Source organism: Protopterus annectens, chromosome 2.part0, assembly GCF_019279795.1.
Source record: "Protopterus annectens isolate FY-2018-M chromosome 2.part0, PAN1.0, whole genome shotgun sequence".
In the NCBI taxonomy this organism is placed as follows: domain Eukaryota; kingdom Metazoa; phylum Chordata; order Ceratodontiformes; family Protopteridae; genus Protopterus; species Protopterus annectens.
This window is the reverse complement of record NC_056728.1, coordinates 816,898,563-816,923,730: the sequence shown is the minus strand read 5'-3', so window position 1 is coordinate 816,923,730 and position 25,168 is coordinate 816,898,563. Positions and strand designations below refer to the sequence as shown.

Genomic DNA, 25,168 nt, shown 5'->3' with positions numbered 1-25,168 from the left:
GAATTGAATAAAAACCCTTGCAACAATAGGCATATAATATGCACGGGTTAAATAAGAATGTGACATTTACCTGGAAACAAGAAAAATCCATGCCAAAATATCTGATTTACCCTAGAGAGAGGAAAAAAGTGTATCCTGATATGAAGTTATCAATATGTAGTATACAACTAAAATAAATTAAATATACATGTAAATTCACAAAATTAATCTTAGACACAGTCACAGGAAAATAGAAACACTAGAAAGGAAAAGTCAAAAGCCCTTCTATGAATGAAAAACAGTAAAACGTACTGCATTTAGAGGCACTTAAGAATGTAATAAGTTAACCAGTTAACCATAACACTGTAGCGTACTGTTACTTAATGCCCTGTAAAATAAATGTGTGTATGATATGTATATAGAGCAACTTATACTTAACTGAAATCCCACTTTGTTGAACTTCGTAACGTCGAAACAAAGTTGCTGAAGATGGAGTTTCACGAACACCTGGATCATGTAAAATAACTCCAGGAAGTAAACCACTTGGTCACCATGGTTAACTTTGCCCTTTTCTCCACTTTAGTGTAATCTCGGAGTTGGTATATTTAGTTAAAGGGGGTATGGGGGGGGGTAAAGCCCCCACACGGGTGGGTTTGATTTGCTTCGGTTTGCTGTTGAAGTGTTGTTGAACAAGTGGTTCATTTCCTGGAGTTTTTATGGTGATCCAGGTGTTCATGAAACTACATCTTCAGTAGCTTTGTCTCGTTATTATGAAATTCGATGAAATGGGATTTTAGTAAGCAGAAGTAGATGCATGCTGTATATACATCTATAAGTGTGTGTGTGTGCATGCAATAGGACTGCTGTTCAGGAGTCTGAGAATAGTCTTGTGTAGTGAAGCTAATAAAATGTTCAAACACTTCAAGCCACTGAGAAAGACTTGTCTTCCTAAGAAACTGATAGCAGTGATTTGTTTCCTGTCTGTTAATCCCTGGGCTGTTCAGTTTGAGTTCCAAATGCAGTGTCTGTAGAACTAATGTAATATGGATGTGTTTGTGTATGCACCCACACAGACATGGCTGTGTAGTCCTGATGTGCATATGCCTTTATGCCTCCACTGTGAGTACTCTGTAGTAGTTTATTAATACTGTTTTACAAGTAAGGTATATGTTTAAGCATTGCACATATTAAACACTAGTCATTACCGAAACAGTCAGTACATTCTTTTCAGTGTGGTCCTCGGAAAACATGCCCTGTTCATGAAGTGCATACTGAATTAGCAGTGGTTCTGTCACACACATGCTGGACTGTAGTACATCACCATACATGTGAACAAGATATCTTTTGTTCCATTATTTAAAGTTTAACTCTTAAGACTAAGTATTTACAATTAAGAGAACACTCTGTGAGCAATTAAAAGCAAAGCAAGAGCATTACAAGCACATTAAAAATAAAACCAAAATAAATCCAGCTGAAACATATTAAAAATTCTAGAACGTGTGTAGATATCCACAACCAGCTCACATTAGATCTCCTAAAATGATGGAATCTGCATGGTTATTCTCTGTGACATTAATACATGAGAACACATATAGTTAAATGTATGAATTACCTAAGACTATGCAACAGTGACATTTCCATATATCAGGTTGTGGACTTTAGTATGTATGTGAGAGACACCTTGCGCATGCATGTGATCATTTGTGATTTATCCTTGTAACATAGATGTGGCTAGTGTGAAATTTGCATGTGCCAGTCTGTGAATGAATGTGTTTGGTGTGGTTTTAGCAAGTCATATCTACTGACTAAACATCTGGCTACAAATTAGGGCTACATGAGCTGGTTTTGTGCCAGTTTCCTACCCTGAGACAGTTTCTGAATTTCTTTGCCATTTTTCCATCAGCATGTCCAACATCTTGGAAATTCATTCATTATCTGTTCTAAACATCAGAATTTGAGCATGAAAATGACATGCATTGAATTGGATGTCAAATCAGAATTATGTTACACGTTGGCTTGAACCACTCCAGATTATATATGACAGGCACAGAAAACACAGATAGCATGCGTTATACATTTCTTCAATGCTTCTCTATTGGATCTTTGCAAGACAAAAGCAATTGTGATTTGAAATGTTATGGTCCGGACTAGAAGCACCGTATAAAAGACATTTTCATTCAAGCCAGACTTTCTCCATGCTGCATTTCTGGTCTCTTCTAAGGGCTGTAGATCAGTGACTGTGTATGAATATTTTTTTCTGGAGAAATTGGTTAGTTTTTAATGCAGATATAGTTTCTGTTACATGGTGAAAGCACTAATATTTTTAGCAGCTGCTTGTCAGGGGTACATAGATTGAGGATTCCTTTCTGTGCTCTTCTCACTCTCATTTTTCTACTAATAAACTCAGGTTCTAACACATTTTTGTAACATTTGATCTTTAATATCTGTCTTGTTTGCAAACCAAGCAAATAAAGTTTAAGACAGATGCATCCCATTTTAAAAATAAGTTACTGTGTAGGATACTTTCCAGCAGTTAAGCCACAGCAGGAGGACTGCAAAGAGGACAAATAAGTTGCAGTGTGTATTCTGTTCTGTTAGGGCTTCCTGTGATTGTCATGACTTAAAAACTGCAAGTGATATGCCCTTAGAGATATCTGCTGAAAACATTTAGGATGATGACTGATTCACTTTCAGCCAAGTACCATGCATTTTGCATTTTCCTGCACTATTGGGTCTGTTAAGACATTTACTGTTATGTTCAGTATCGTTACATAGGTTCATACTAGGCTAACTGCCCTGAAGGGCCATTTCAAGCCTAGCCATTAACCCGTAGTCAGAATCAAACCTTGTACTTGTGTCTGAGGAGAAGACCTTGGCCATTATGCCAAACCCACCCTTAAATTTACTCTAAATGCTTGTTTAAAGCAAAAAGTGTGGCAGTTTTTTTTTTAACTTGTAGCCAGGATCCGATTCCTTTGTCAGTAGTCTGATATCACTGAGTACAAGAGTTACATTGTTAGGACCTCTTTTTTTCACATTCAACTGCCAAACTAGTACAGGATAAAGATGATGCAGACTTCTTTATTGATGTTCACACGATCGAGTGGCGTTCGAAAACATGCGTGAATGGACATGCCTTTGTTGAAGGTTGGGCGTCAAGCTGGCAACTCGGCACCATAACAAAATCTACTGCCAATCATTAGTGGACCGGAGTTCCACTGTGGCGACCCCTAACCAGGAAAAGCTGAAAAGACAAACAAAAAAGCTAATACTAAGCTGCTTTACAGCTTCATCTGTTTGGCTTTTAGTTATAGATTTCACTTTAACGGTAAATAGACAAAACTGTGCTGTTTGCTAGTAGATGTGTCATATATTTAGTTAGTTATTGGACATTTGTTAACCAGGATAGTCCATCTGAGCAAAAGCCTTTTTTCAGTGGAGGTCCGGGGAGAAAAGCTCCACAGTACAAGTAAGCAAGAGAATTTAGAAAATTGAAGATGAATACAGTGAATAATTTACAATAAACCAGTTCAGCAAATGTAGATAAAGCTCCACAGTACAATATAGTAAGAAGCATTATAACACTGAAGAAAAAACATAGCAAAGAAATATACAATAAAACAAATGAATTTACTTACATAACACAGTGGGTTATCTTCACAGGGTAATTGTACAATACAGAGCAGTTAAGCAAGTTATGGTAGTTAGGAAGGGAGGAATAGAGAGGATAGTGAAAAAAGAGGGTGGGTTCATGTGCAATGATTACAGAAGCAAATCCGTATACTGTTAAGGTACCTTTTGAGAGTTTTCTTGAATTTGTGGATGTAGGAAATGTTTCTAAGGTTCATAGGGAGCTTGTTCCATGCAAGAACAGGGAAGTAGCTATAGAGACTCGTTCCAACAGATATTTTAGGTTTGTGAATTTGTAAGAGGCATTGGTTAATTCTTCTGAGGGAGGGGGCTTGTAGAGGGAGACAAATGAGGAAATGCTAGGGCAAAAGTTGGGGTTATTCAAAATAGTATGGATAATGAGAAGTTGGGTAAATAAGAGTTGATTAGGAAACTCTAGCCAGCTGAGTGTCTGGAGAGTGTGACAGTGGGGTAATTTTGAGGTCAGATTGGCTGCAAATATAGCAACTTTGTTGTAGGTGGTTTCAAGTTTGGAAAGTAGTGAAGACTGTACATTTGTTAAAATTTGAGAGCTGTAAAAGAGGTTGGAGAGGAGGTAAGCTTGGGCTAGTGAGATCCTGGAGTTGGGTGTGAGGAACCTTTTCGTTTCTTAAGAACAGGGAAATGAAAAGGGAGATTTCATGTACCATTTTGAACAGAAGTAGAAAGAAACTGTGAAAGGACATTTGAAAGCTTTATGTAAAGAAGTACTGGACATTGCAAAAGTTTGACAAAAGGGGTTTATGGAGTGGTAGCTGGGATTGTAATATTGTATTAAAAATAGAAAGAGAAAATATACATATAACAAGCATGATAAGGGGGATACGGGTGTTGTAAAATATTGGGGATAGAACCAAACATGTTAGCAAAATTGGGCATTTATGGATGGATTGCAAAAATGAAAATAAAAGTAAGGAAAATGCACAAAGAATAAATTGTAGTAGTAGTAGAAATAGAAGAAAAATTGGATGAGAAAGAGGACATAGGAGAAGGTTCTGAAATAAGTGATGAAGACAAACTGCGATGTAGTAAAAGGGAAAAAAGGATTCTGTTGGTAAAAGGGTAAAGACAGAAAGAAAATTTAAAGGAATAAGTACAAAAGAAAAAAGAGTCTACAAAATTATAACATTGTATGCTTATACTAACTAAAGAAAAGAAAGCTCATTTCATCAGGTTTTAAGTTTGAGGCAAGCGTAAAAAAGGAAATGATACAAGAAAAATGTTAGAAATTATAAGATGTGGTAAGTTAAAACTGGGACAAAAATTCATGGACTTACAAAATGAGTATGCATAGAACTGAACTAGATTGTTTCTTCAGAAGATTTGGTTATAGAAAAAGGGGAGGTAGTTGAAACTGGATTTTCTGATCTTGCAATATGGCTAGAGATAAAAGAAAACAACATATAAAAACAGGCAAGGAATAAAAAGGATAAATGAGGAGAAAGCATGGAATAAAGGAAAGATATAGTAATACAATCTTTCCAGAACTGTATTACTGGAGAACATTTTATAAAAATTGGTCTGAATGGTGGGTGATTAAGAAACAATATAAAAATGTTTTTACAGTGGCAATATATGTGGAAAGTAGAGAGAATAATCTAGAAGAACATATAGCAATATATTGGAAGTTTAGAACATAACAATAGTACTTTGACAAAGAAAAAGAATTGTATGAAAGAAGTGAAGTCAAGAAAAAATACAAGAACTGTTATATAAGCAAAGATTTTTTTACAAGGAAAAGAGCAGTATTATTGAGTTATGTAAGCAGATAATAAAGGAAAATGGTAGTGCGAGTGAAACAAAAACTGTAAAACGAGAAACAAAGAACTCAGATTATGAATAGTGAAGTACAATATGTACAAGAAATTTTTAAAGAAAAAGGACAGTGAAAAAAAACGTGGAAAGTAAACATAAGTTAAAAGAATTGGAAAAGGAGATTTCTTTAAATGAACTAGATAAAGTATTAGGACAAGTATATATGGATTTGGCTGCAGGACCAAATGTAATAGAGTATGAAATGTATAAAAATTTAAGGGATTGTCAAAATATTTTTAAAGATTTTTAATGAATGGTTATATGAAAGTTTCATGTATAAATAATTATCTAGTAGAGTACTTAAATTCATATTGAAGAAGGAATATAGAAGACAAAAAGACAAACTAGAAACCAGTAGTATCAAATTATAAGATTTTTATAAAAAGAATACAAAAAAGACTTGAAACTAAAATGGGAAATATTATGGAAGATAGCAGATATAGTGTAAAGGGGAAAGGGTCATCAAGAATTATTAGTGATAGACAAATTGTGGATTATATTATGAACAGAAAATAAATGAAAATCATGGCAGGAGACGTTAATAAGACATTTGACACAATTGGGCATGAGATTTTATGGGTAATAAAGAAATACTATAAGTGAGAAAGTTAGGAAATTATGTATGTCAGCATATAGTAATAGAGCAAAGATATTTGTAAATGGCTGCTTAAGCTAAGAGGTACACATGAAGAGTGTTGTAAGACAGGGATGTCCAATGAGTTGTATACTCTCTGCATTAGTTATGTATGTGATAGTATGTGAAATAAATTACAAAATAACAGACGTGGTATAAAAAAAACCTGAAGGGCTAAGAATTCCAGTTATGTTAACATATGCAGATCACATAACAATAGTTGCAAAAAACTAAGTGTAGATAAAAGAAGTAATTTGCACAAATGAGTGTTGATAAATGATAGGGATAGCTTTAAATAAAGAGAAAAGTAAAGGTTTAGGTGATGTGGTATGTAGTGAAGATCGGGGGTATATATTTTATAATGAAATTTCTGTGTTTGGTATAACATTTGGGAATAAAGCTGCAAGTATAATTTATTGGGAAAAATGGAAGAAATAAAGCAAATATGTCTTTTCTGGAGAACATATAAATTATCTTTCGGCAAAAAGGCTTATTTGATAAATTCAGTATTGATGGGGAAAAATAGCATACATAGCCAGTGTATTTGTGCTGCCAACAGTATTTGAAAATTAATTATTGCAGATATTTTTTTTCTTTTATATGGAATTCTAGATTAAACCCAGTAAAAAGAGGAGTCTTGTATGTAAATAAAGAAGGGAGAGGTTTAGGGTTAACCCAGTGGCTGTTTCATTAAATTTGTACAAAGTGTTAAGGTAAATAAATGAAAAAGATGAGAGATTAATAGTAACACTATATAAATATAAGTATGATACATTTTGGGTATGGTAAAAAGAGTAAAAGGGAAAAATATTGTATAAATGATGAAATAAAATATTACCAAGAAAAAAACATTTTTGTGGAAAATAAATTGATATAGAAAAAAAGATTTAAAAAAAAAGTATGCTTTTAGAATGCAATTGTTGCTCGTCAAGTCAGGACAAAGTAGTCTGACATCGTGGGTTCTTGTTCAAAAAGCTTTTAATTGCGTACAAACGCGTAAGAAATGAGGCTAAGTAACTAACTTGTATACAAACTAGTTAACATACATATACATGTTCACACTCTGGCTGCACCTCTCAAAATGGCACGGAAGCTAGCACGTGCTTGCTATTTATATGCATATTCAGTCCCTTGAAATGCTTCTTAATGGTACAACGCACGTTATTCTACATCCTCAGTCTTTGAGAAATAGTCATGCGATATTGATGACATCAAATGACATGCAATTGATGCAGATACTTTTGTCATTCAGATATACAGTACTAGATACGTATATTCAATCACGTCCAAGTTGCTGCGTATTTCACACTAGGTCTGGATGTGCGACCAAGTCATGTAACATAGAGATGAGTTAGGTTTAGCAACTGGGATGGTTTCTGCTGATTGTTCAACCTTTAGTACTTCAGGCACTTCCAGAAAGTGTCTTGACTCCTTTTGTTTCTGAACAGGAACATTGTCTAAATCGCGCTGAGATATAGCTTCTGTATCACAGGAACAATGCTGCAGTAATGGTTCTGATACAGGAAGATGTCTGCAATTTCTCCTGTACTCCACACCCTCTGATTTCACAAAATAGGATCTTGGTTCTGCACATATACTTGTCACTTGAGCAAGCCAGTCAAAACCTTTTGCCGTTTGTATGCTCACAGTCTTTTCTTCTTTCAATGGACAAAGACATCTGGTCTATTTGTCATAACTGGATTTCTGGAAGGAACACTTTCTGAATAATTGGCCTTGAATTGTGTTGTTTTTAGCTTTAGGCCTCAACAAACTGGAACTGATAGGCAATGTTATTCTGGTTTCCCTAGGTAGAAGTCGAGCAGGTGAGCCAAGAATGTTATCACGGGATACGTTTGAGACAGAGTAAAGTCAAAAAGACATCAGTATTGTCAGACTTGGATTTCTCTAGTAATTGCTTTGCACTCTGCACTGCACGTTTCACTAGTCCATTTGACTGTGGATATTCTGGACTAGTAGTAACATGCACAAAGTCCCTTTCTCTTGCAATTTTCTGAAACAGCTGACTGGTAAATTGGGTACCATTGTCAGAGGTAACTTTATGTGGACTACCATGGACTGAAGTGATGTTTCAGCTTGGTAATAACAGTAGTGGACATTAGGTTAGGTAGTAAATCAATTTCAAACCAGTTTGAGTAAGAGTCTACCAATACTAAGTAATGCTGATTGTTCCACTTGAATACATCAGTGGCTACTGTTGATCAAGGTAGTTCAGGGGCTTGACTTAGCTGATCTGGTTCTTTTTGCAAATGCAGTTTAGTACTGTTGCATACTGAACATATGAAGAAAGTACTCTTTCAATGTATTTTACTAGGGAAGGCTGAATTACTAGTCCTCCCTCCCTTCTTAGTATCTTCAGAAACTGGATGATCATGATGCAGTCTGGATATATTCTTGTTGTAAAGAAGCAGAAACAACAATTTTAAGACCATTGAAAATAGTGCCGTCTTCCATCAACATCTCATCTCTAAGGAAAATAGGTTTGGACTTCAGATGGTACACTAGATTGCTTTAACAGCCATCCAACATTAATGAAGTGGTTGAGCTTTTGCAACATTAGCTCGGTTGTTGTATAATCTCTCAGCTCATCAAGTCTTGTGGTAGAAAAATTATGCAATTCCATGACATCAAAGTCAAATTTCTCTGTCAAGCTGTTCCATTGTATATCTGGGTGATCTGTATAAGGTATCAGCCAGATAGTTTTCCTTTTGTATAGACCATTTTGAAGTTGTATTTTTGCAATGCGAGCATCATTCTTTGTAATCTCGCTGGAGTTGAATGCATAGGTTTCTTTAAAATAGTAACTAAAGGTTGCTGATCAGTTTGTCTGAATATCTCCGCCATAGATATAATCATGAAACTTGGAACATGCAAATACTATTGCCAAAAGTTCTTTCTCAGTTTGAGCATATTGCATCTCAGTTTGGGTAAGTGTTCTAGATGTATAGGCTATGTGGGTCTGCCTTCTTGAAGAATAACTGCCCCAAGACCAAATTTTGAAGCATTGCAGGAAAAAGTTACTGGTTTGTTGATGTACTATCTTAACATTGGTGGGGTAAAACTTTTCTGCTTTAGGTCTTCAAATGCTTTTGGTGGTGTTCTAACAAAGACCATGTAACAATTTTGCATGTCAGCTCTCTGAGGTGTTGTCAACTAACTGAAGTCTGGTGTAAACTTGCCTAAATAGTTGACCATACCAAGAAAACATTGTAGAGCTTGAACATTATCCAGTGCTGACATTTCAAGAATGCCTCTTGCTTGGACGGGTCTGGTTTCAAGCCAGTGCTAGTAAATAGATGACCTACATATGTAACTTCTGGTAGTCTGAATTTACAGTTTAGAGGATTGAGCTTTAAGTTCACTTCACGTGCTCTGTCTAGAACTCTCAAGGTTTCTGTCTGGCTCTGCTTCACCATTGCCACTGACCAATAAAGCAAGTACTATTATGGCACGAGGATAACCTGAAACAATTTGCTCCATTGCACGCTGAAAGACTTCACTTGCAGAATTTATCCCAAATGGCATCCTTGGGAATCTATATCTTCTAAATGGGGTACTGAATGTAGTTAGTAATGAAGATCTGCGATCAAGCATCACTTGCCAAAATTAACTTTTTGCATCCAAAACTGAAAAAAACAGTGGCATTCTGTATTAGAGCAGCAACTTCTTCAACTGTACCCATAGGATGATGCGGTCTCTCTAATGCTTTGTTCAAATCTCTTGGGTCAGTACATATTCTGATTTTTGTCTGAGACTGTTTTGTGACCGGCTACCGTGGATTTAACCCATTCAGCTGGTTCTGTTACTGGACAAATTACACCTTGCTGCACCATTTTATCCAACTGAGGTTTAACTTTATCCTGCTTAGCTATCAAAACTCTTCTTGCTGGTCTGATTTCAGGGTCTAACTTCATGGAATACACAACTGGAAGTTTGCCCAACCTGTCATCGAAAACACCAGCATACTCTGAAAAAATAGTGTTAGTGAAGCTGGAAGTGGGACGTGCTTATTTGATGATTTTCTTTGTTAAAAGAAAGCAGATTCATTCTCAAATGAGACCAAAAAATGACTGCACAGGTCTTTGAACTACATAGAATAATCCTATAACAGCTCTTGGCCACATAACATGAAAGCACTACTGAGCCTTTGGTTTGAATTTCTTCACCTCCACAAGCAACACTTTTCGCAAAACTGACCACATTTAGTTGTTCAGTAGCTCTCACCTTAGCAAATGTGTCTGCTGACATAATATTACACTTTGAACCAGTGTCTACTTTGAGCTCAGTGGATTTACCATTGATCCGGACAGTACAAAATACCTCATTCTTTGCCAGTATATTTACTGCTTCAACCTCTTCACCAATTACTGATGGACCATCTACATAGAACGTAGGTTTGCAGCTTTCTATTTGATCAACTTGCTTTTTAAGTGATCCTCCTTTGTAACTGTGTGAGGCTTACTTGATTTGGAAAACTTTTGAAAATATTACACTTGTGGCATTGCTGACCAAATGCTAAGCATTTTTCTCTCAAACTCATGGTTGGCACCACAATTGCGGCAGTTAACAATAAAGCTTGATTTGGGTTTTGCTGACTACCCTTGTACTGCACTGAGCATGCTCCTTTAACTGAACTAGTCTTGGAGCTTGCTAGAAGACTATGGCTCCTCCCAGGAAACCCCCTAGGAATTGCAGCTGCCATGTGCTTATGCCTGCTTCTGTTAGCCAGAAGCTGCTTGCTGTTTACATTTGCTGTGGAGCCTGCTGAAACCATGCTCTTATCACTTGCAAGCATATTTGTTTATCTTTCTGTAACTTTATGGATTTGATAAATCTCAATAGCTTTACTCCATGTTGAATCACTGTTCTGAAGGAAAATCTTTCTCACTGCAGCACTATTAATTCCACACACAAGCCTGCACTTTATTAACTCATCTTTTAAGTCACCAAACTTACACACTTTAGCTTTGTTTCTCAGGTCAGTAATGTAAACTGCAAAAGTTTCTGCTGGCTTTGATCTCTTGTGTAAAACAAATGCCTCTCTATAATATAACATTAGTTTGGGGGTTGCACATTTCTCTAAATTTGCTCTTCAAACAGTGTCTTCCCGTGATTCAGCCCGTACAATATGACAATTTGCCCCTCCACGTGCAGATACTGCTGGTACATATATATAAATGAACGTTCTCTTTCAATAGCCTCTGACCCAGCTAGTTTTAACAAAATGAATGCCCTGGTACATGTCCTGGTACATGCATCCTTGTCAGAATAAGCTGCTTGTATAAATATATTGTATTCTTGCTTAAATATTCTCCAGTTCTCTGCAATATTCTGATCAAATACAAGTGTAATGGTTTTTGAAATCCATCTGGCGTGCCAACAAATTATAGTAAGCACAATGCAACCAACTCCCCTTGTAACTGCACGAACATGCACACATCTCTTTGTTTTAGTACTTAAACTACTGTACCACTTCTAATGCAACACAACCAAATTTCCATTCCATCACCACTTCTCTATTAATACTTAAACTTGCTTATCCCCTCTAATACCTCACTCTAATGTAGTTTTTAAATTACTTTTCTTATACACCACCCTTCTGTCTGTAAATTCTCATTTCAGTGCTGTATATTGTTTGTGAACATAAATATACTGACTGCTATGCTGTGTGTACACTGTAACTGCATTATAAAGTTTGCTGTGGTAAATATTGATTGCATTGGATCTCTTCTCCCCTGGCCTCAAATATCAGTAACTAAATAATAAATAAATAGCTTAAACAAGTGACCATAGCAATGAAAGATGAGAGGGAGGGAATATGGTAGTCAGATTACCGTAAGGGGTGGAAAACAGACAATGGCTGTTAAAATCACCATAGGCAAAGGGGAGTAGGGTTGGAGAGGAAAAAATTCAGCAGAACTGTAACAAGCCAGAGACTGAATCAGAACTAAACCTTGTAGCTGTCAGTATTTCAGGTCTGCAAGATGTTTAGTTAAAGCACATAATAATGCACTTACAGCAAAATGCTTTAAAATGATTTATATTTGCTTTTGAGGGTGCTTTTGTTGAGTTCCATTTTGATGAGTGGAGTTGCAAGTTGCTTGGGATCCAGGTAAGCTGCACATTACCGTATTTGAAAATGTTTAATTTTATTTTTACGTAACATTTGCTAACTGGGAAGGTCCAACTTGGAAAGAAGCCAGTTTTCAGTGGAGGCCTAGGGAGAAACACTCCAGACACATGTCTTTGTAACGTGGGGGGAAACCGGAGCACCCGGAGGAACCCCACACGAACGCAGGGAGGAAATGCAAACTTCACACAGCAAGCACTTCAGGCAAGAATCGAACCGGAGATCCTCTTGCTGTGAGGTGACAACGCTACCGCAGCACCACTGCGCAGTCTGCACAAACAGCATATTTTTTTGCTTTCACCATTTGATATGTGCCTTTTGTAATAAATTTGTATGAACCTGAGCCTACAGATACAAATGATCTGCTCTCTGTTGCCCGGCATTGTGAGTACTACTTGATGTTTTTCAGCCCAGAGCTCCTCTGAAAATGAGGACTATTCCTGTACAACATTTCAAGTCGATAAAAACAGATGATTTTTCCCTTTTCCTTGTATGCATTTTCATCATGTTACAAATGCATGTCTAAATTTTTGAAGTCCTTTCCATGCTACTTAGTTCTCAGGGTCTGTTCAACAGTATTTAATTTAAGTTTATAACATCATGTAAGTGGCATAGTTAATGTAGCGTGCAAAAATTATAAATGTGCATCTGTCAACTTGCAAACCTTCATTCTGCAAAAACACTTTAAAGTACTTAAAGTAACATGTATCTTTTGTTTTAAATGATGCAGAGGACTATGTAGTATTCCGGACATATATGTACAAATTCTTATTCTCATAGAAGCTTTACTTTGTGATATTTACACTGTGCATTGCAGTGTGCCTTCAGAAATTAGATTTTCATGCTTCTGTATTCATGTTCGCTATTCCATATGTTTCAAGATACAGACGTTGCGAATTTGGGTTTGACAGCAGAAAGGTGATTTGACTGCAGAGTTTCAAATGATTGTTTTCAGTTTGACCATTTAGGCCTGAGTAGAAGCTCGAAGGAGAAAAATTGAAGCAAAAAAAGCCCTTAATAAACACTAAATGGTAACAACTTGGTAGTGATTGTTTAAATGCCAGCTTAATGACAGCTTTAGAGCTGAGTTGCAGATGTCCTGGCATCATAACTGAAGGTTATAGTTCAGTTAATGTACATACAGACTGCACAGTGGTAATAAGGATATTTAGGCTGGTAGGTGGACTGACCCTCACAACTTAAAGATGCTTTTAGAATGTAGGATATCATAAAAGGGGAAGAACTTTCTTGCAAGGTGAAGTGTAGCAAAGCTGGTTGTAGAAAGCATGATTCTGCTAGCAAATTTTCTTTGCTCTAACAGAAAACTAAGATGCGCAAGATGTAATATAAATTAGCCAGCAGAAATAGTGTTAAAAGTGTTTAAGGATGTGAAAAGAAAAGTAAAAAAATATTATGAGGTGCGAGTTACTTTGCTCCAGATGTAAGAGCTATAAGAAACCATTTTTGAATTTACCAAAAGCAAGAAAAAGTTTGAGCCTTTTGTGTTGAAAACCGTTCACAAGAATGTTTATTGTGCATACAATAATTGGAAATTACCTAGGAATGTTTCGCAAATTGTTTTTTGTAGTTCATCAGATTATACAGCAGAACACAAATAACAGATCTATTGGATCTTAGGGATTTGAATGAAGAACTTACAGGATTATGTCGTTATTCTTAAAAAAATTTATACTGAATGTGCCATTTCAGTCAACTAGGAAAGAGCTATAGTAAAGCCATTACACAAGAATAAAGGTGCTTGTGTTATGAAAGTTACAGTGAATGAAAAAAGTGGTATTTGGTATTACCTTGTTAAACAAGTCAGTGGTTTAGAATATTATTTATTTATCAGCATGCATTCAGTTTGCAGACGTCCACACCTTCAGGATGTCATTTTTTTTGTGTACAAGGGCTTTCAAGTTGATAGTTGATATCATCTATACGTTTATCCTGGAACACTTTTAATGTGCATAACACACTGCTTATAAAACTCTAATATCTAGTTATCAGAGATGCTAGTAGGCTACACAGGAGTATGGTTATCTTGAAAGGCTGTGTTATGTCATGTTAAGGATTCATTACAATGAATGAATGGATTATTGTAGGTGAGTGGATACAAAAGTGCTCAAATGCAGGTCCCTATCTAACGTTTAGCTGGCCAGCACTACATTTAAAGGTAAAATGGCTATTAAGTTTACCATCTGCTTGCAAGTTTCCTTACTGACTTCCGTTGGACTCTTTTTGAATTTTCTCATTAGACTGTTGGCTGTAACTTTTAATGTTATGTTGTCCCCATCTCACCTTTGTTCTTGCTGGTTGGGTTCGGAGCCAATCTTCGGCTCCGACTCGGCCGTATACTAAAGCTCGAGAGCTTTTACTGGCTCGAGGCTAGCCCCTATCCCAACATGCCTAACGGGAGTTACCCAGATCTCGTTTGCTGCTTGCCACGTCGAGATTGCTGGATACTGGCTCAGGCTAAGTGTTTTTCTTTTCTGACTAAATTTGAATTATTTGTTAAATATTTGTTAAATATTCTGTGTTCAAGAGTTTCTTCAGTTAGTGTAAATTTGAACCTTTGGTTTTTGGTTGTTGTGACCATTGTTTTCCTTTAGGCCTACTTGTTTTTCCTTGCAAACCCATTTAACTTGCAGCATTCTCCTTCTCTTCATCCCTGTTTTTTGTTAGAGGGCTTTCCCCTTATTCCCTTCTTTTCTAGGAGCTGCCGTTTAAGTTAGAGGCTCTCCTTGGTTGGGGGGAGTTCGCCGTTTTAGCTGAGGCTCTCCCCCTTTCCTTCTATTAAAAAAAAAAAAAAAAAAAAAAAGTTTTCGTTTTTGGTAGTTAAATTTGTTTGTTGGGTTTTAACCTTGTACCTTTTTAGTTTTCAGTATTTGTTGACATACTTGTAGTCTATGTCCAAGGATTCCACTAAAGAGACAAAATCTTCGGGTTTTAAGAAGTGTGACTCGTGCTGCCAAAAGATGTCCCTTACGGACGGGCATACGAGCTGTGCATATTGTTTAGGGGCTGTACACCTGCAGGACTTGTGCTGTGTATATGCCATGCTTTCAGTTCTCTGGTCCTGCAGGAGAGAAAAAATAAACTGATTTTGTGAGGCTTATTAAAGGGCCCCTTCAATGCTTCCACGGAAGGGACTCAGCCAACAAAAAAACAGGACAAAGCCATCATCCTCGTCAACTCTGACAACCTGAGTCATCCAAAGGAAAAAGACAAATCTTCAGCATTGTCAGATCCGAGTGTTGGTTCCGACAAGGCTCTTTCTCCGGCAGCTCCATCAGTAGTTTTGGAGCCAGTCAGGACTCAAGAGAACCACGTCTCCCTCTCTCTAAAAGTGGAGATTGTGGAACAGACCGCACCGGTTCCAATCTGTGGCAGGCAGTCACCGGTCTTCCACCCATTCCTCTGTCATCCAGGAGCCTTTCAGATGATATGGAGAGGGTGGTGGAGGCTTCTCAAGACACCGGCATTAGCAAAAATATTATCGAGCTCAGCCCATATGGAAGTAGTGCTGACAGTCCATCCAACATAATTATTGATTCCTCCTCTGACTATCTTGAGTTTGGAGCCAGAGTGCATGGAAGTTGTGGTGGAACCATCAGTCCCGATAACCTCTGGTCTCTCAGTTCCAACCTCCTCTGCAATTTCCTCGTTACCCCATTCCATCGAGGGATATGGGAGCCGACGCTCCCTTGTTGACTCCGGGGGGGGGGGGGAGTGGCATCGGACCCTTGTCAGACCCTACTCTCCCTCTCAGGCCTTCGGCGCAGTTGAGCTCAGCTCCCACATTGGCCTCTGAGCCTTGCCCTTGGTTTGGAGGAGATCTCCAGGCTCTTTGGAGCTGGAGACTCTTTCGGGCCAGGACCATGGTGCCTTCGAGGTGATGAGTGTCCTGTCCTCTGAGATCACTCCATCGGCTCCTTCTCCTTCGGTGCCAGTGTCTGCCTCAGAACCTCCCCAAGTGTGGGGAACCCATGCTGCAGGATGCCCCAATGGGTGGCCCCAACTCTTCCAAAACCTCCCCAGAGCACCCCTCAGAGGAGGTCCTTCAGAAGAGGATGTGTAAGAGGAAGCATGTGGACTCCCCTGGATCCCTGACATCAGACACCGACTTGGATGTCTCAGAAGGGTCTCCATGGTCCCCCTCTGAGGATGTCTCATTTTCAGACATCCTGGAAATCTTTAGGTAGAGGGGTGACTAAGTCCCTTGCCCCTTCTGAGGATGAGTCTGTGTATCTGGATGCATTCGGCTCCCGAACCTCCACCTCTTGTGTGTGTCCGAAGGCGTAGAACTCTCCAGAGACTATGGAACCAGTTCCGCGGAGGCCCAACAAATTTATAACTGCACCAGATGAAAAGCTTTTTCTATCAAAGGGCGTGCCTGTCAGTGCTATGGTGGTGGCAGCAGCCACTAAGAAGGAATTAGAGGAAACTTCTTCTGTCCATCTGCCGAACAGAGTCCCGTACATGGACAGGTATGGGAAGCATATGTTTTCTTCGGCGGCCTTTACACTCGGGTCGCTAAATTATTTGTCCCACTTTACACACCTTCAGAGGGATCTCCTCAAGGAGTTGGGAGATACCCTACAGGATCTTACAGCTGCTGGAGCTGTGGGCAGGTTGGCTTCTCATCTTGTGACCTTGACTTTTGTAATTCCTCCATGCGGCTGATCTCTTATGCAGCTGATGGAGCGAGTAGGGCAGCAAGCACAGGAGTTGCCTTGCAGAGACGCTCCTGGATGCACATTTGTCAATTTGCGGAGCCCTTAAAGTCCTCCTTTACCAACACCCCCTTTGACGACTCATTCGAGCCTCCGGTAAGAGAGACTCTTACTAGGTGTGAACAGGATGGCAAAACTCTCTGCCATGGGAGTATGTTTTTCCGCTCCTTCTAGGCCTTATCCTAAAGTTCAGAAGAGTGGGAAGATGTGGTTCCAGAAATCCCAGGGAGCTTCACCTGACACACATGGAGATTTTTCGCCCAGGGGCAGAGGGGGAAACAATAACAGAAGATGCCAGTCTCACGGTGGGGGGGGGGTCCACAGAATCAGGGCAACAGATATCTTCTCTGGTAGGCCCCTCCAGCTCTCCTGAAGGGAGGCCTGACTGCCTCTGGAGGCAGTTGGGGGCAGATTGTCTGTACCCAAAAGCCTGGCAAACAATCATGGAAGATACATGGGTACTATCAATGATATTCAAGGGTTGCAAAATTCCCTTCTCCCAACCACCCCTTACAAAAAACAGTCAGTCCCAGATGATCCACCCAATCTTCGGGATCAAGCAAACACAGAAGTTCAAAGGTTGCTAGAAAAGAGCCATCCAGGAAGTCCCCACAGACCAAATCGAATCTGGAACTTACTCAAGGTTCTTTTTAGTTCCAAAAAAGACAGGGGACTGGAGGCCCATTTTGGATCTCAGCAGACTGAACAAATCGGTCAAGAAAACAAAGTTCCAAATGGTAACACTGTGGTTTATTTTTCCTTTTTTGGGTCAGGACAATTGGATGTGCTCTATCAATCTCCAGGATGAGTACTATCACATAAAAATTGACAGGCGAACCAGGAGATATCCATGCTGCCGGCTGGGAGCCAGTCACTACCAGTTCAGAGCTCTACCCTTTGGTCTCACCACAGTCCCCAGAGTGTTCAAATGCATGGCAGTAGTTACGGCTCACCTGAGGCATCTAGGCTTCCATATCTAGACGACTGGCTCCTTGCTGCCACCACCGAGCATCAGCTAATCAAGGCAAGTGACTCCACAATTCACACTTGTTCACAACTAGGGCATCACCATAAACTACGAAAAGTCTGCCTTTTTGCCTTGTCAGTATATTACATTTATAGCAGCAGATTTAGACACAAGGGCTATGATAGCAAAGCTGTCTCAGGAAAGGGCGTCAGCCACCCATCGTGTTCGATGGCTGCAGCAATTACTCTGGTCCCTATGGTGCATTTCCACATGAGAATTTTGCAGTGGCTCCTGTTTGCTCAATAGTCATTCTAGGATCTACCAATGTTGCATCAGATTGAAATCAGAGTCCTGCAAGAAGAATCTAGAACGGTAGCTTCACTCCCCTCTGGTGACAATAGGCAAGCCGTTTCTAACCCCCCCAACCCATAGCCACCGTGACCATGGATGCTTCCCAGATAGGGTGGGGGGGCATTATCTGGGACAGACTGTTCAAGGGACTTGGCAGCAACACGAGTACCACTTGCACACCAATGTCCTAGAGATGAGAGCGGTGCTTCTGGCGTTGCAAGCACTTCAAGACTCTACCTACAGGGTCTATAGCAATTCAGACAGACAATATGTCGGTAGTATGGTACATCAAACAGGGCAGAACCAGGTCTTGTCTCTTGTGTCGGGAGGCTCTACAAGTATAGCAGTGGGTGATGGTCTTCCCAATGTTTTCTGATTGTAATGCACATTCTGGGGAAATCCAGCATGATAACGGACAAGCTCAGCCGGGTGATTCTGATGCCTCATGAGTGGTCCCTGAAAATTGCAGACTTGATTTTTCACAAACGGGGCCAGCCATGCTACGATCTTTTTGCCACCCCCCTCAACAACAAATGAAGCAGTTACATTGCCCTAGTCCTACCACCGGGACAGTCACCCAGGAACTCACTTGTTCGCGATTGGCCCCCGGGACTGCTTTCCACCTTTCCACCATTCCCCCTGATCCCCAAGGTTCTTCAGAAAGCAAAGTCGCTGGGTTGCAAGATAATCCTCATTGCCCCTTACTGGCCTCGTCAGATATGGTTCCCATTCCTTTGGCCGCATCTGCAGGGGGAGCCTTAGATCCTGGACCCAGTTCCAGATGATCTGATGCATCAGTCAGGTGCGCGCCACCCTTCCATCCAAACTCTCAAGCTGACAGCTTGTTTTTTCCACTTCCAGACTTCCTGATATTTCCCCGGCAGTTCAGCACATTTTGATTTCCTCCCACAAACCCACTACCAGAAAACTTTGCCAGTAAATGGAAGAGGTTCTCTTGTTGGGCAAGCAAGAATGAGATTGATCCCTTTACTGCACCCATTTCAAAGATTCTCAAATTTCTTGCTGAAACCTTTGAGCAAGGAGCAGCTACAGCTACTATCCGGGTTCAGCTGGCTGCCATTTCTAATTTTCATGTAGGAGAAATGGGCTCTAACGTTATGTCCCATAGGCTATGCAGAGCATTTCTAAGAGGTACTATCCTCTTGAGACCTCCAATAAGAGAACCCCCCCTTGGGACCTAAATTTAGTTTTAGCAGCTCTGATTCTTCCCCACTTTGAGCCAGCTGCTACTTGTTCCCTAAAATTTTTGACATGGAAGACTTTTTTCTTGACTGCCATTACCTCAGCTAGGATGGTTTCAGAATTACAGGCCTTATCAGTTCATCCTTCGTACTTGATTTTCCACACAATGGTAGAGTTTCTCTTAGAACCAACCCCTCCTTCCTACCAAAGGTGTTTTCAGAGTACACCTTGAATCAATCCATAGAGCTCCGTGTATTCTTCCCCAATCATGGCAACAAGGTAGAGTATAAGCTCCATCAATTGGACGTTCATAGACAGTTGCATTTTTATTTACACAGGACTAAGGACATCAGAAAATCCAACTAATTGTTTATATCCTTTGCAGAGAATAGAAGAGGTTATTCAGTTTCAAAAGTGACCTTATCCAAGTGGCTTTCAGCCACCATCACCTACGTCTACGATTTGCGGAACAAAAAACTTCCAGGAAAAGTTAGGGGACATTCAGCTAGGGCCTTGGCTACCTCTACTGCCTTTCAAGCCAAGCTGCCTTTAGATTCGATCTGTGCGGCAGCTACATGGGCTAATCCAAATACTTTTGTCACGTATTACAAAGTAGATGTGGCCTCCTGGAACAGGGCGTCCTTTGGTTCCATGGTCCTGGAGTCTTTTCCAGTGAGCCACCAAAGAAACAGGTGCTGGAGATGCTGTCCCAACCAGCAAGAACGAAGGCGAGATAGGGACAACATAACATTAAGTTATGTACTCAACATAACATTCCATGTTTGTCCTTGATATCGCCTTCCTTCCTTGCATCCCACCCTCCTTCCCCTTTCCTGGATGATCGAGAGGAGTTCCTTCATTGGCTCCACTGGCTGAGTTTCCCTTTTACCATTCCAGTTGGATAGACCTAGACTACCTTTCTATCCCCTTGCTGATTATTTACACCTTTATACACAGGTGTACTCTTATATGTAAAGTCTATTATATTTTTCTTGCATAGTCTAGTGTTTTTGGGTTATCACAAATGAGATCTGGGTAACTCCCACTAGGCATGTTGGGATAGGAGCTAGCCTCGAGCCAGTAAAAGCTCTCGAGCTTTAGTGTACAGCAGAGTCTGAGCCTAGGATCAGCCCCGAACCCAACCAACAAGAAGGAAGGCGAGATCAAGGACAAGAAACATGGAATGTGTTATGGTGAGTACATAACTTCTTTTTGTGTGTTAAATCTTATTGGCTACGTAAACTGTTTCAGTATTTCACAGTATTCTTCCCTCATCTAGATTTTTACATCATATGTAATGTTGCCAAAAACTAGGTGTTAACATTTAGGAAAGAAAGTCTAACCTCTTTAATAGTTCAAAAACTAATATGCGATCAAGTCTCTGTAGATGCAGCAACATGGCCAGACTTAAACTCCATTGTACACATTCCAAAAACTTGTCAATGTCATCATAAGTTGTAACGTGACCAGGCCTCAAACTAGATTATAGAGGCAGTGTCCTAAGTTGTAATGTGATGAGGCTCAGTTTAGATCATGCAGGCTATATAAACAATGTAATCATAAACTGTGACAAGACTCAAACTAGATTGTACGGGCTCCAAAAACAGTATCATCATAAGCTGTGGAGTTCAGTGCACCTCTGTAATGCGCATACGCTAATAATTAAAGGAAATAAATGCATAACTGGAATATGTATTCAAAGAGCAAATGAGACATAAAAACATTAGTATTGTTATTTGGGTGGTCATAAATCGCTTAGAAGAAGAGTTCTGAGCTGTCATCAGACTTGCATAATATACCTGTATGAGATTGCTGTTGAATGCATTGGCATTGGTGCAAGCTTAAGTCAGGAAAAACACATTTAAATGTCTCTTGTTTGTTGTCATTGTTGTAGCAGATTGATAAACTTGTCTTTTTATTTTGAAAATTACAAGGGGATTGATGATGCCACAGGAGAACCTTTAATTCAGCGTGAGGATGATAAACCTGAAACTGTCATCAAGAGACTGCAGGCTTATGAAGCACAAACAAAACCTGTTCTAGACTATTACCGGTAAGTGTGGGTTTCATTTTGTTTAACTTTTATGAGTATATAGTATACTCTGCATACTGTTTTAATAATTAGTTGAAAATGCAAAAGTAAAATCATTACCCAGATTTTCTTTGTTAAAAAAATGTAAGAATTTAATGTTCTTGGAATACAGCAGAACTAATTCAAATACAATGGTGATAACAGTTATAACTGCATAAATGTATGCAGAAAATGAGGGATCGTCAATGGCTATTGAAGATGCATAGTTGCTTCAGCTTTCCCTTCTCATTAAGTTGCAGTGTTACACTTCACAGGTTCATAGGTGTGTACCAGGCTAATGGCCCTGTAGCCTTTACAAGCCTAGTCCATAGGGTTATCCTGGCATCGTGCCACCCAACCTTAGTGAACGTCCCTCCAGCACATTCTGTTGATTGTGGTAATGACATTGAGGACTCTGGAGCATGTGGTGCGGAGGGATTGGGATTTCTGTAGATGTAGCATTTCTAACAGAGCTGGGTCCGACATGGCTTTGTAAGTCTAGCAGAGATCGCCTCTAAGTAGGTGATATGAGACAGAGAATAGTTGGAGTTTTTTTTGAGTCTGTGCATATAGGACAAATGTTTAAGGCCTAGGATCCTCTTTGTGAGGTACTTTTGTGGCCTCTCCAGTTGTTGCAGGTGTCTAGTGAGGTACATATGAAATGGGGCATTGGCATGATTGGCCTAATGAGGGAAGAATAGGAGACAATGACCTCTTTCTTCTTGGATGTAAAACCCTTAGTAATGAGATGTGCCACATAGAAGGACTTTCTGACTACAGTGGCAATGTGGTGGTCAAAAGAGAGGTTGCTGTCAACCTGTATTCCCAGATCTCTTGTAATGCCTTCTGTGTTCAGTGGACTACCATCGATGTGGTAATTCATGAGAACTGGGTTTTTCCCATTGGGGATGATGTCACATTTTTTGGCATTGAGCTTAAGGCCATGGTTTTGACACCTGTTGTTGGTCTCAGTGAGGCCTTTTTTGTAGGATGCCAACATCACTTGGGGAGCTAATGGCTCCCAACTTGCAATTGTCTGCAAACTTTATCAGCCAGAGTCCCTTCGTGTTGGCCTGGACTTCTGAGAAGTAGATGCCAACAGGAGAGGACCCAGGACTGATCCCTGTAGGACTCAACTTGTGACTGGTCGGCAGTCTGAATTGAAGTAAGCTACTTTCACACTGTGGGTTCTATCTGTGAGCCAGTTTGCAACCCACCTAGTGATATAGGGATTGATGCCTAGTTTACTGAGTTTTTCTATGATTCCTGAGTGGGTAATGGTAGCAAAGGCCTTGGCCAGATCAAGGTAGGCTGAATGAACCATCTTTCCTTCATCCACAGCCCTGGTGACTGACTCAAAGAAGTCGACCAAGTTGAGCAGGCATGATGTACCCCTCACAAAACCAAACTGTGTGGAGTCCAGAGTTTGGAGATTTCCTATATCCTTGTTTATTAGGTCCATGCGGATGCGCTCCATAGCTTTGCATACCAGACTTGTCAGGCTAATGGGGCGATAGTTCCCAGGGTCTGTAGTCACTCCTCCTTTGTGGAGAGGGATGACTATATCAGTGTGCCATTCGGGAGGGACAAAGCCTGAGGTGAGGCTGAGATTGAACAGGGCACACAGGTGAGGTTTCAGTTCACTCTGTAGTTCATGTAGACAACAGCCAGGGATATTGTCGGGTCCTATAGAAGCTGTATTCTTGGCCTTGGACAGTGCTGTTTTAACCTGTGCAGCAGTAATACTGGGTGCCTGGCAATCTACTGGTATTGTGATTGGTCCTTTGGGGGGGGTAAAATTAGCACTGAATCTGTCAGCAATGTATTTTGGCTCTGTATAGGAGGTACCATTGTGCAGTAGCTCTGAGCAAATCTGGGTATTGCCGTGGAGATTCTTTACATAACTATAGAAGACCTTGTGGTTGTCTTTACTATCTGCTGCAATTCTGTTTTCATAGCTAGCTTTAGAGGATTTGATGAGGGATCTCAACTTTTTATTGAGGCGGATAAGGGAGTTTTTCCAGTCTTGGGACTTCACCTTATTCTGCATCAGTTTCCTCCTCCTGTTGTAGAGTTTGATTATGGCAGGGGACCACCAGATTGGCTTCCTTTTTTTGGAGGAGAGTGTCTTGGTTCTATTGGGTATGGCGAGAACCATGCATTTGTGCATGTGTTTGTACAGTGCATTGGTGCTATTTCTCCATTTGCATGGGTGCCGTGAAGTTAGCCACCTCTGTTTTTAGGAGCCCAAAGTTAACTTTGGAGAAGTATTTCATGGCAGTTGTTTTCAATGATCCCACAATCTACTCTGTTTAAAAACTTCATGTCTGATGTATGGCTTCTACTTGACATCCAGCTGTTATCTGTAACCTCTCTTTCTGTTTCTGTTCTGCTTCCTAAGTTCATCTCCACGCACATACTACATCAAATCTTTGACATACACCCACACCATGCCACTGTCTCTCCTTGAAAGTATTCAGACCCAGTACGTTTAGCCTTTTTCTTATATCTGCCCCTCCCTAATTCTGCTAGCCATCTTAAGTGTTCCTCATTTGCAGTGTTTGTGGCAGCGTGTTGTTCCAGTGTTTTGAAAGGTGGTTTCTCTACAGGTTTCCTTTTGTGGAGCTGTTTGACACACATCTTCCTGTTCTAGCAGGCTTTACAGGACTGATTTTTTTCTACTGGTCATCAGACAGTGTTTAGTGTTTATCTGGCTACAGTAGTTGTAGGAGCATACCTTAAGGACCTTGGTGTGCTACCAGTGCCAGGTGTTATACAGGCCTTTTCATTCCCCATGCCACTTTCAACATATCTCTTTTGAGTGATGGTGTTTCATAATATAATCCCTAGTACTTGCCTGCTGCTCATCCTGACTACTTTACATTGTCTAGCAAGCACAGGCCCTCCCACTTTGTAGTAAAGGTTAGGGAGGATCCCCTTTATCATCTGTGATCTTGGAGAAAGGTGTAGAGGAGCAAGAGGCCCTTATTTTTGAGACCGAGAAGAGTAATGGATCCTCCCCACCTTACAGCTCTACTAGACGACTGTTCCTTTTGGAGAAGCATTAAAGTAGATGAAGTGCTCTACAGACTGACCTGTGGAGCTCTCATGCTTGTCTCCAAAATGTTTCAGTAAGTGTTTAGGAAAGAAGGAGCATTGAGGCATCCCACTCTTGGAGCTCGTACTTAAAGATGCCCTTTTGCAGCCTGGACACATACAAATGCCATTCTCTGTGATTCCAAGAAGATGGGTGCCCTGTGCAAACTCCAAGAAGGGTAAAGTGAGGTCCTCTTTAAGCATCCTAGTCCTAATTGCTCTGTGATCTCTGTAGTCCAGCCTAAACCCCAGAGAATGTGCCATCTTTCTACCTTACTTCCCGGTAAGACTTTGGACACTTTAACCAAGTTGCTGTTTTCCTTTGCTGCACAGGGGCTTAGGCTCCTAAACAGTGTATGTCACTTGTCCAGATTCCAGTCCTCCCTAGTGGATCAGGCAGAGGAGACATTTTCAGCCTTGACTGATTCTGGGGTCAGAGAATCCATCTTTCTAAGATCTGTACCACAACTTGTGCAGTGATTTTGCATGCTGTCCACCA

The 25,168-nt window shown here is 40.1% G+C and overlaps 1 protein-coding gene across 1 annotated transcript in view; it reads left to right on the top strand.

Annotated features, from left to right (window-relative positions):
• AK3 (adenylate kinase 3) overlaps nt 1-25,168 on the top strand; it is a 320,922-nt gene that overhangs the window by 252,726 nt on the left and 43,028 nt on the right. Inside the window, exon 4 of the mRNA XM_044061089.1 lies at nt 21,437-21,555. Within this exon, the coding sequence (XP_043917024.1) occupies nt 21,437-21,555 (119 nt within the window). The remainder of the gene's footprint in view (nt 1-21,436; nt 21,556-25,168) is intronic.